Source organism: Durio zibethinus, chromosome 6 (assembly GCF_047325235.1).
Source record: "Durio zibethinus cultivar Kanyao isolate XHJ-2024 chromosome 6, ASM4732523v1, whole genome shotgun sequence".
NCBI classification, from domain to species: domain Eukaryota; kingdom Viridiplantae; phylum Streptophyta; class Magnoliopsida; order Malvales; family Malvaceae; genus Durio; species Durio zibethinus.
This window is the reverse complement of record NC_143167.1, coordinates 34,002,625-34,014,125: the sequence shown is the minus strand read 5'-3', so window position 1 is coordinate 34,014,125 and position 11,501 is coordinate 34,002,625. Positions and strand designations below refer to the sequence as shown.

The 11,501-nt window shown below is 32.4% G+C and overlaps 1 protein-coding gene and 1 long non-coding RNA gene across 6 annotated transcripts; both read left to right on the top strand.

Moving 5' to 3' along the window:
* Positions 1-202: 202 nt before the first annotated feature.
* LOC149518605 (uncharacterized) lies at positions 203-2,483 on the top strand. 4 transcript variants are annotated; one of them, XR_016343258.1, is made up of 4 exons: positions 203-459; positions 565-1,646; positions 1,768-1,900; positions 2,083-2,483. It is a non-coding gene; the product is annotated as an uncharacterized LOC149518605 (long non-coding RNA). The 4 variants fall into 4 exon arrangements; XR_016343259.1 differs by having other exon boundaries at positions 1,768-1,935; XR_016343260.1 differs by having other exon boundaries at positions 208-459; positions 565-827; positions 1,553-1,646; positions 1,768-2,483.
* A 4,878-nt stretch (positions 2,484-7,361) lies between these two features.
* Positions 7,362-9,296, top strand: LOC111285541 (transcription factor MYBS3-like). 2 transcript variants are annotated; one of them, XM_089763185.1, is made up of 3 exons: positions 7,362-8,111; positions 8,375-8,601; positions 8,732-9,296. In XM_089763185.1, the coding sequence occupies exons 1-3, from the start codon at positions 7,805-7,807 to the stop codon at positions 9,011-9,013; spliced, it is 816 nt and encodes a 271-aa protein (XP_089619311.1). In that variant the 5' UTR covers positions 7,362-7,804; the 3' UTR covers positions 9,014-9,296. The 2 variants fall into 2 exon arrangements, with proteins under 2 accessions (XP_089619311.1, XP_022730768.2); XM_022875033.2 differs by having other exon boundaries at positions 7,385-8,111; positions 8,405-8,601.
* The last annotated feature ends 2,205 nt before the right edge of the window (positions 9,297-11,501 follow it).

Genomic DNA, 11,501 nt, shown 5'->3' with positions numbered 1-11,501 from the left:
ATTGAGATCGGAAACTTGAAATTGCCCAAGTTAATTGGTAGGACCCAATAGCCCATATAATTACTGGAAAATAGGCCCAATGACTGGGTCTTTTTGTTTTGAAAATATCCACGTGTATCCCTTCCGTACAACGAGCATCCGGTCGGATAAACGAACGGTCTAGACCAACCGGGACAGACCTCTTTTATATTGCAGGAGGCGCGGCGGCTTAAGGTTCTCTCTCAATTCTCAACTCACAAGGTCTTGTTTGTTTGAGACCTGGAATTTTTCTTCTTTTCTGTTTCTGTTAATCGGCATTGGTATTTAGGTACCAGAAACCTGTGATTGGTTTTGACTGTTAAAGCTCAGTTCTTTGTTGGCTTTTCCCTGTCAACAAGTTTTCTACTTTAGCAACGGCTTTCTGTTGTTGAATTGTCTTTTGACACCAAGCTTGAGACAAACACGGAAGGATAAAGAATGGTAAAAACTAAAAAGCATTTTTTTTTTTACTTCAAAGGAGTTCAATTTACTAAAGTAGGAAAAAAAATATTGTTTTCTAATTGCTTCTCTATTCTTACGTTGTAGGTATCAGTAAAATTTCAAAATTGATGGCACAGGGTGTTTCAGTAGGTCCTTTTTGCTTAATTGGTTCTTCCGCAAAACTAGTTTGAATTTGGAGAGTCTTCGTCGTTGTGGATTCCAAGTCACAGAGTTTGGTGGAAAGATTCAACTTTTATTCTGATGGCTTTATACTTTAGTTGCATCATATTGTTGGTGTAGGATGGAAAAAAAGATCCCCTTTTGTTGAAAATTGCATATCATGGTCTTCTATGGCTTTTCTATGGCTGGTTAGATTGTTCATCATTTATATTCTATACCCTTGAACATGGAGAACTTCTGTTTTTATTTCTGCCTTCCGTTTCTTGAGTAGCATTTGTGTTTTAGTTTCTAAATGTATCACCTTATTATGATTGTATATGTTTGGCATTGGCTACAAGAGCTACTATTGTAGGTCTGAAGGCATTACTATGGTATGCCTTTCTCCAAAATGCATGTGATGGAATCTACACTCAAAGGTTTGAAACTTTTATTGAGTAAATATATAGAAATTACAGAAATGGTAAGATAAACTTATCCTATAATAGATGAGTGATATTAAGTGGGAACTAATTAGATTTGGAGCTAGGCTGTAATCTTTCCAGATTAAAAGATTCTAGTTTCTATTTTAAATTTGCTTCCGTTGCTGTTCAAATCAATATTTACCATCCACTTGTTCGATTTTTGAAACAACAATAAGGCATTGGATTTGCAAGAAACTGGTATATGTTAGTGCTAGTCTTGTTTGTCCTTCTATTTCTTGGAGGATGTTACAGGCAGTTTTTTGTAATTTTATTTTAGCACAATATATTGGGGTGGCGCACTTCTGTCTTTCCTATAGCTGGTTAGATTGTTCATCATTTATATTCTATACCCTTGATCATGGAGATGAATTTTCTACATTGTTATGATCACTCCATTCATTTGATTGGATCATGTGCTTAAATGTGAGGTACATATTTCTTTTTTGGCAAAGGTTCTAGATTAAGAGTCTGAGAACAGCTTACAGAAAAATTTTAATGCCTTGCGACACAAATTCTATGAGTTTTGATGAGCGTCTTGCTGTAGTGGTAATACCCCTCTCTCTCTCTCTCACACACACACACACACACACGCCTGCGCGCACACTCAAAAACAAATTCAAATTCATATCTAAGATATTCTTAAAGAAAGCTTTAATTAACTTTGTAGGAAAAGTATGAAGATTTGGGCAGTATTCATGCTGTTTGTTCCATGCTCCATTCCATTCATGATTCTTTTACTGAAAATCGTCTAGGAATATGCAAATTCAGACAATGGAGCAGTTCTGTAAAGCATTGCTAGAGTGAGTTTCAGTTTACCTTTGACCTTTGTGTATTTGTATGTGTTTTTCATTTACTACAAATTACACTTTCGTCCTATAAAAGTCTTGAATGACATCCATTTATTATACAATAGCTTTATATGTTTAACTATTGATTTGGAATACGTGCAGTTGGACTTTTTTTTTGGGTATGTTTTATGCAGATTTTATATGACTGCCACATTTTCAAGCTTTGCATTCTAGCATGAATACCAGTCTAAGAAGCTCTGGCTTCTTTCAGAGAGGTTTAATCTGTAGTTCTCGGATACATATATATACATAGAGTGAAGCTGCCACTGCTTTAATCACATTCAACAACACGTTTACCAGCCTATTGGCTAAGATATAATCCTCATTCTTATCAAGCAGATTTCAGCAACCATTAATATACTACATATGTCTTGTGCATCTGCTCTCAACCTCTAGAGTACAATTTTGGAAATTTTCTTTTCTTTTAAATTTGTAGTTATGTACTACATGGCCAAAGTTGTCTTATTTGTGTTCCATAAGTTTGCTCTGTTGGTTTATTGAATGAATGAAGAAGCTCCAGCATCTTTCTTTTGCATATTCTGCCATAGTTACATCAAGTGTTCTAAACAATTTGGTTTTTGGATAAATTATTGAGAACAAGTGCTTAAAACTCTGAGATTGATGATGATGAAATCGTAGGTTTAGAGAATAACTATTATATGCAAGCATGGTCCTTTTCTTTCACAGTTTCCACGCCACTTTCATTGTTGAAACAAAGCCAATAGCATCTGCATGATGTGCTTTGCCTTCGTGGTAAAGAATGATTTTGCTCTGAAGAAATAGCAGGTTTCTTTTTTGATGAAAACAAACCACTTTCTCTTCCTTTTTTTCCCTTTAAAAAGTTACTAATGATTCGTATTCAATTTATGAGATATTATTCTCATGATTTTATCTCATAAAAAACATCTCATAGATTTTAAATTTAAATATCTGTATATATATCAGATTATATCTACATATTTTTTCAATATGATGCTTTGTTGAACTCTCTTTTACTTGGTGTTCTTTGACCTACCACCACTACAGAGCAAGAACAGCACCTCTATCTCTTTGTCTTCATGTAAAATGATCACCCAATGTTTCAAAATCAGTGACATTAAATTATTTCAAGTACAAAGATATGAAAGTGCTTTCACATTAGACATTCAACAATTGCTGCAGTTCCTGAACTTGGATTAGTTGATCTATGATGTAATCTTACCCCCTCCCTTTTTTATTATTTTTTGTTAATGAAACTTCAGTGAAACAGTAAAAGATTTTGGTCTGAATGTGATGATGAAGCAATTTGCATGCATCCTATGTTATGTAGGTATAGCTAGTGGTTAAGGTCCTGAAATTGAATGCGACATTTGTGGTGGTTATGCCCCCGATTCATTGCATTTTTCCCATGTTAATATCACAAAAGAATATGCTTTCTTTTTGGTAAATTTAACTATTAATGAATATTCATATTATATAAAATATTAAAATTTATATATTTAAATTATATTTTATATAAAAATTACGTATTATAATTTATATAAAAATAAAAATATATAATATTTTTTATTTTATTAAATTTATATATAATTATTATTAAAATTTTAAATTATGTAATTTTATTTTTTTTTCATGTCATATTCATCTTATGTTATCATATCATTTTTTATATTATCAAATTTAATTTTTAAGATTAATAATCATAAAATTAAAATTTTTTTAAAAAAAATTATTAACGTTTTATTTTTTTTCAAATAATCTTAAAATAATTCTCTCTCTATATATACATATATATATATATATGATTCATTCATAATTTACTTATAAACATAATATTCATTTAACAAAAGTACTATATTTTATAATTTTTTTAAAAAAATTGAAATCTTAAAAATAAAAAATGAGATGCAATTAATTAAATGGAAAAGGAGACAAAAGAGTACTACTCACCTCTTCTGGTTGAGTGTGACACAACCAATTTATGAACAATTTTAAAAAAAAAAATCCTAAGTTGCCTGCATTTTCAAGCATCTTGAGATTTTCATGTTTAAGCTAAGATTGGAGAAGTGGATCCTACAAAACAGCATAAATGCTTGAGAAGACAGCTCCTCCTTGCAGTTGGACCCACAAACCGAAGATTTTTCTTTTCCCCTGTTTCTCTGTCAGAATTTTTTTTTCTTTTGTTTTGGATTAATTTTCATCATCAACTCTCGGAAAATCATGCTTCTCAAGCCATCAGAATATCCATCTCTCCATCTCATAAACGTGCTACTAATTGTACATTAATCTTGCCTTCACAATCTTAATTTCTTGGGGGCAATTGGGGGTGGGGGAGATATTTAAAGCAAACCTCTGGACAAGAAAAAATAAAAAGGTTAATATCATATTTGCCCTGTGCATTTTACTAAAATTTTCAATGTGGTACAGATACTTTTAAATTTTGTAATATAATATTTGCATTATATTTCGTCTATAAATGTGGTACCCAAAGTTAACACCGTTAACTTTGATGATGTGACTGTTATCCAATTACATCATAATACATTATATATTTTCGCACGTGACATATTTCACTTAAAAAAGAGAAAATCGAGAGAATGAATGAAGGAAAAGGGAAAAAGAATTAATAGTTTTATCTATAATTACTTTTATTTTTAAATAATATATGGATGCCACATCAGCACCACCTTCATATTTTTAATATGATTTCAAATGACAATATGGTAAGATAATTTGGTAAAATATGTCACATGTTATCATTTGATTAGATGATAATATCATCATCCATTTTTTTTTATAATGTTAACCATATGTAATACATTGATAGACGGAATCATAATATTAATATCATATTACACATTTTAAAAATATAAATATAACATTAAAAAATTTAGCAAAGCATCCAATTGAATATAAAATTAAAAAAAAAAAAAAAACATTGGAGTAGTACTCCCATTAAATTTTCTTTGTGCCCAAGATTGACTTCTAACAAAGTGCCCTTTATTACATTCTTAAATGAAGAGGTTTGATCAAACACCACATATCATGCACTGCTTTTATTTTATTTTATTTTATTTTTTGGTTGCAGCTGATAAATATACAACTTTAAAAGTCATTGGTTTTTGGGTGTGTAAGAAAGCAATTTCAAAGCAGATCTTACCTTAAAATTGATCTATATATGGTTAGTACAAATGTCACGGGTCGAAATTTAAATTTTAAATTTGTACAGTTTTGGGACTCAGACATCCACTCATCCGACGTCTCAGATCAGTTTAACCGTCACGATTCACACCCTTGTAAGGTATTGTCCGCTCTGATCTTTTTAACCTCACAGTTTTATCTTACAAAAAATACCTTACAAGATAGAGGTGATGTGAACCCTTTTATATCAAAGTGATTCTCTTATTATGTTCGATATGAAATTCAAGACTCTTCCTTAGATTAGTGACATAAAACCCTAACTAGTTCATGCTTTAGTACAAATGAAATTAAAATGAAAGCTGATTTGGATGGTATTTTTAAGCAATTAAAATTAATGAAATTTTGGCATTTACCCTTTGTTAATAATTAGATGATTGGAGGCATCTCATCAAATCCAAAACCTTTATGAATGGATTATAAATACATAGTTGGTGCTTCTTTTTATAACAAAAATTTGAACTTTTTGAGTTCAATTTTGGGCTGTGATTTTATATTAAGCTAGGAAAGGGTAGGTAAAAAAGAATTTAATACTATTTCGTGAACAATTAATATTAATTTTCTTAGTTAAATATTCTAAAGTAGACTAGGATGTATCCTATGGTCTGGTCTCTTTCACATAAAAAAATAAAGCAATGAAATTAATTATTGATCTCTCACATCTCAAATAGTTATTATAAATAATTAACATTATGCACTTGCTATAACAAGTAATATTAAGTCAAACAAGAACAACATTAGGAAAAGAAACTAAACTATGTTGGTAGCATTATCTTATCTTTTACAAGAAGAGAGATTCCCTTTTATGATAATGCCAAATAAGTCTATTTGAAAATTTGCAATTGGAGTTGTTTTCTATGTCAATCACAGATGACTAATGAATTCTTCAACTTGTCCATGCATTGGATTTATTAAACCCCATTAGCTTAATATCTTTGAAACAACTTGCTCTATATATAATTAAATATAATAATATCAACAATCGTATGATTTACTAGTAAAATGTTCAATTTTTAATATTAATAATTAAAATTTAAACACAAAAAATATAATAATTAACATTTTTATTTTAAATTTAAAATTTAATTCAGTTGATTCATATAAATACTATGTGATATCTAATAAATATGAAATTTAAATTTTAACATTTACAACCATTTCTCTTATCATCTTTCTTTGTTAAAAAAAAAAAAAAATCAATAACTCTATTATAAGACCAATGCTAGTTGGGTAAGATATCTATCCAATATAATATAATATAACATAATATAATATCAATGATCTCCATCTTAGTGTTTAATTAATTCATTAAACTTTACTTATCTGGGAAAGGTTATTTATAAAAAAGGGAATATACTATTCTCTCCCTTCCATTTTCAGTTAGTGGCGAATGGTATCTTTGCCTAAGTCATGGGCTGAAATTACACTGGAAAAAGATTTATAAATAAATATATATATATATATATATATTGTGGGATCATGTCAAATAGTTTGAGAGTGTCCTCTTTAATTTCTTTCTTTTTGTCTGCTATCAATTTCTTTGAACCATAGTTTTTAATGAAGAAGAAGAAGAATTAGGTGAGACTTTTTTTTTTTAATATATCAATGGGATAATCTGATTATTGGCCGCCCGGTAAGCACGATTGCTATGTACACAATGTGAAAGATTTTCAACTCTCTGTTAATATGGTCGGTTCAATCCCAAGTAAAGGACAAAAGGGAAACGTTTGATAATCATCTAATATCCGTGTTTTTTTTTTTTAGCAATTGGTTTCAACTGTTTGGAAAAAATAGAATGTGAATTTATTTCCTATTTTTCTATGTTTTGACTTACAAAAAAAAAATTCAGTAGTGTCTCCCCAGAATTTTGCTGAAACAAGGAATTGAAACATTCAAAAGGGAAGTATAATATTTTAAATGGGTTTTAATTCATTTATTCTACCTCGACGTTGACAACATGAGTTTAGTTTTTATTGAAATTCCCATAGATTTATGTTGGTTGATCAACATCAAACTTTCAAACATCTGATTTTCTATGATATTTTCTTATCCCTTCTCTCAAGTCATCTAAGTCTAACTGCCCATACCTTCAACTATTGGAGGATCTTGTCCCCCTCCCCTTTCTGTCTCTCATATTCCTTGATAGTTTTTATGTTTTTGTTAGTTGAGGAATGAACACTATTGATTTGTATATGCTATTATTTGTCTCAGTCAGCGATTAGAGGAAAATTATACGCATATACGTATACGTGTATGTAGAGTTGTAGACTGATACTCATCTAGAGTGAGAGTTTGTCCATTGCATCAGAGTATTTTCAGGGGTCCCAACTATAATATGCATGTCTAGCTACATTTTCCGGATATGAAAAAGAAAAGAAAGATGCCGAGCATGAGATAAATATGATGAGATTCTAGAAAAAGAAGTGTTTGATATTGTATTTTCATTTGTTTTGAACCGAAGTTGGAAAAGTATCCAACAATAAACTATATCCATCCAATCATCTGCTCTAGGTATGCCTCCATTTTCATAAACCCCACACCTAGTCCATCATCATATATACCACCAAACATATCAGTAATTAGCTCTGTTTTTTTTCTTTCTCTCTCTGTCTCTCTGAGTTTGTTATCTTTGGGTGTGTTGGTTGTTGGTCTGAGAAGTTGTTCTTTGTCTGGAAAGAAATGGGCAGGAAATGCTCACATTGTGGAAACATAGGCCACAATTCAAGGACCTGCACCACTTTTAGACGGACTGTTGTGGGAGGACTTAGGCTTTTTGGTGTTCAACTTGACATATCTTCATCATCTGTTGCCAATATGAAGAAGAGTTTTAGCATGGACTGCTTGTCTTCTGCCTCTCCCTCATCTCCCTCTCCTTCTTCTTCTTTGTCTCCTTCTAGAGTTAATTCCATGGATGAAAATTCTGATAAAACTTCCAATGGTTATCTATCTGATGGTCTCATGGGTCGATCTCCGGACAGAAAGAAAGGTCAGTTCTTTAATTTTCATCATTCTTTGGCATCGATTTTGGTTTATCTTTATGACGTTGCTTCTGTTCATAATTTCACCACATTTATTCAAACTGTTGATTGACTATAAATTGATCATCAATTACTTATACGATGAAATACTTTTTTATATTTTTTTATCAAAGAAACTAATTAAAAGAGAAGCAAATAAATTCATATTATGTTCTGTTTGGTAAGATTTTCTCCTAGAAATTAACGCAAGCTCCTAGTCTTAGATAACCAGAACTATTGCACACATGGTTTGGATGTGTAGGAGTTCCCTGGACAGAAGACGAACACCGAATATTTCTAATTGGGCTGGAGAAGCTGGGGAAAGGAGACTGGAGAGGCATCTCTAGAAACTTTGTGACTACAAGAACTCCAACCCAAGTTGCAAGTCATGCTCAAAAGTATTTTCTTCGACAGGCAACTCTCAACAAGAAGAAGCGACGTTCCAGCTTGTTTGACATCGTACGTACTGTTTTTCTTCAATTCTAGGTGTAATTTCCAGTTTGTTTCCTAATCACGTTCTAATTAATTAAAACCATGGATTATGAAACCATCTAAAGATTATATTTCTTGTTCTTAACATATATGACAGGTTAGAAGCAGTAGCATGGTTGGACCTCATGTTAACTCCCAGCCTAAAATTACTCGTACAATTCCTCAATTAGGTTTGCATCACCACCATCATAATGCCATGCCCGTTAAGTTGCAGCATGGATTCACTGATTCTCAGACAAAAACATCAAATGCAGCAGAATCCATGTCTTCAAATGTGGTGCTTGATCTGGATCTCACGCTTGCAGCCCCAAGACCGGCTTTAGAAGAAAAAAAGTCATCCCCAGCAACCCTCCTTATCAGACCTATTAGCGTTACTTGACAACTTTGCAAGGAACAAACTGAATGAATAACCATGTCGTTGTTGTTCAGGCTTATAAAAATGAAGGACCATAGTACTAGTAATTAGCAGTATTTTACTTATGGTATTTAATTAATTTCCAGCGTAGTAAACATTTTCTCAAGTGATCAATTTAATCCTTGTTTTCAGGCAGTCAGTTTTGTTTATGGCACATTATAGTAGTTAATCCTTTTGATAATACAGACAATGTATTCTCAGGTTTTGCCTGCACTATAATTAATTTCCTCTCTGGACAATCTTATAATTTCCCACAGTTTTTGGTATGTGGAAGGTCCATGAAATCAGAAATAACAGCAATTAATTAATGAGTTAAGGTATCTTTTTCTTCACTTCCTCCTCCAAAGGAGCCAGAAATTTTTTTTTTATTTTTTTTTTGTTTTTCAATGCCCAATTGCCCATACCAAACTACCTTTCTGTCTTCTCTTGTTCATTCTAAAATGGGGCCTAAAAGGTCATGATTTGCAATTGTGACAACTTCACAATTCATTTTAGTGCTAGCTGTGTTAACAGCGACAGTTGTGGAAAAGAACCAAAGTGATAATCGTTGAAGATAAAGGCCCTTTAACTTCTCTCTTTTAGCATTATAAACGTGAAATGTTCGTGTGGCTTAGAGAAAAAGATAGGGAAAAGGACAAGAAAAAGAAAAGAAATGGAATCTGACCACCTGGGATTTTATACAAGTTTTTTATGTTAAGAAAATGGGGTTCAATCCCATGTAAGTAGTTTTGGACCAAGTAAAGGTCATAGGCCTTGATCTTTTATTTTACACAGAACCCTAGCTACTTAATAAAAAAGATGTGGGGTTGTTTTAGTTGTGTGTCGAAAACCAAGCAGAGAAAGAAGAAAAGCCAGGAAAAACAGAGAGAGAAAAAGGAGAAGGGAGAGTTGGTTAAACGGAAGTCGATCCGTGGTCCAATTGAGTTAGAACCTTGTCAGGAGGTTTATGATTCAGAGTTTTACATTCTGAACGGTGAAGATCGGGTTTGAAGCTCTCTAGGAACAAATTCAGGGTGTATTTGTTGAGTCACTTATTTGGTGAGATTTCTCCAATTGTTTCTCTAGTTGTTGATTAGCTCTAGTTTTAGCTATATAAGAACTTTGTATAACTATTATTTGATAGTGAAGATTTTTCTGATGACCCGTGGTTTTTTTCCTCTACACTGGAGGGTTTTTCACGTAAATCTTGGTGTGCTTTATTTTTCCTGCCTATTTGATTATTGATTGTTGTCTATTGCTTCTGTATTGTTGTGATTATTGCTTCAGGCGCAACAAGTGATATCAGAGCGAGGGTTATTTTGAGACATCGATACAGAAGCAACCCAAGATAGAAGTAAATTCTGTTTGAGATCATGGAGGGTGATACAGGTTCCATGATAAAATTGACAGTATCGAATTATTCAATTTGGAAGCCTATGATGAAGGATCATCTATACTGCAAAGATTTGTATGAGTCAATATTGGGTGATTCGACTAAACCAGCAGATATGAAAGATGAAAGCTGGAAGAAGCTAGGTAGAAAGACGCTAGCTACAATCAAAAAATGGGTTGATATCAGCGTGTTCTATCATGTAGCGCAGGAGTCAGATGCTCACATTGTTTGAAAAAAATTGGCAGCATTGTATGAGAGAAAAACAGGAATGAATAAAGTTATGCTTGTTAAAAAGATTACAACTTTACAGTACAGAGATGGATGATCTGTTACAGAGCACTTGAGTGATTTTTAAGATATATTTAATCGGATGACTACTATGGAGCTTAAGATGGATGATGAAATGAAGGCGTTATTTTTTTTAGGTTCATTGCCAGACAGTTGGAATACTTTAGTTGTGACTGTTATTAATTCAGCTCCTGATTATAAGGCGACATTGAAGATGGTAAATGACAGTATGCTTAATGAAAAAGCAAGGTGAAAACATGTAGACCCTGAGAATTAAGCTCTAGTCACAGAGAACAGGGGTAGAAACATCGACAGAGGTCAGGACTCAAAAGACCGTGGTAAGTCTAAACATAGATCCAAGTCTAGAGGTAAAGTGAAGTGTTTCCATTGAGGTAAGGCAGGTCATATAAAATGAAACTGTCGAATCTTAAAGCAAGAGCGAAAAGATGAGAAAGGCAAGAGTTCAGATGATGGTAATATTGCAGCAGTGAATTCAGATAGTGATTTAGTTACTTTGATTTGTACACATAGTGATTGTAATCATGTTAGTGATCCCGGCATTAAGTGGATAGTTGACACAGGAGCGGCATATCATTGTGTTCCTAAGAGAGAGTTGTTTACAACTTACAAAGTAGGAGACTTTGGTTGTACCAAGATGGGAAACAAGAGTGTGTCACAGATTGTTGAGATTGGTGATATTGTTGTACAAACTAGTACAGGCTGCATGTTGACTTTGAGGGATGTCAGACACATTTCAGATATGAGAATAAACTTGATTGCTATTAATGTCCT

Bases quoted from the DNA above. Each gene is read 5' to 3' on its own strand.
- LOC111285541 (XM_089763185.1), top strand. From the start codon at position 7,805: ATGGGCAGGAAATGCTCACATTGTGGAAACATAGGCCACAATTCAAGG. The intron at 8,112-8,374 runs GTCAGTTCTTTA...TTAGATAACCAG, and splicing joins ATCTCCGGACAGAAAGAAAG to AACTATTGCACACATGGTTT. The intron at 8,602-8,731 runs GTACGTACTGTT...CATATATGACAG, and splicing joins GTTCCAGCTTGTTTGACATC to GTTAGAAGCAGTAGCATGGT.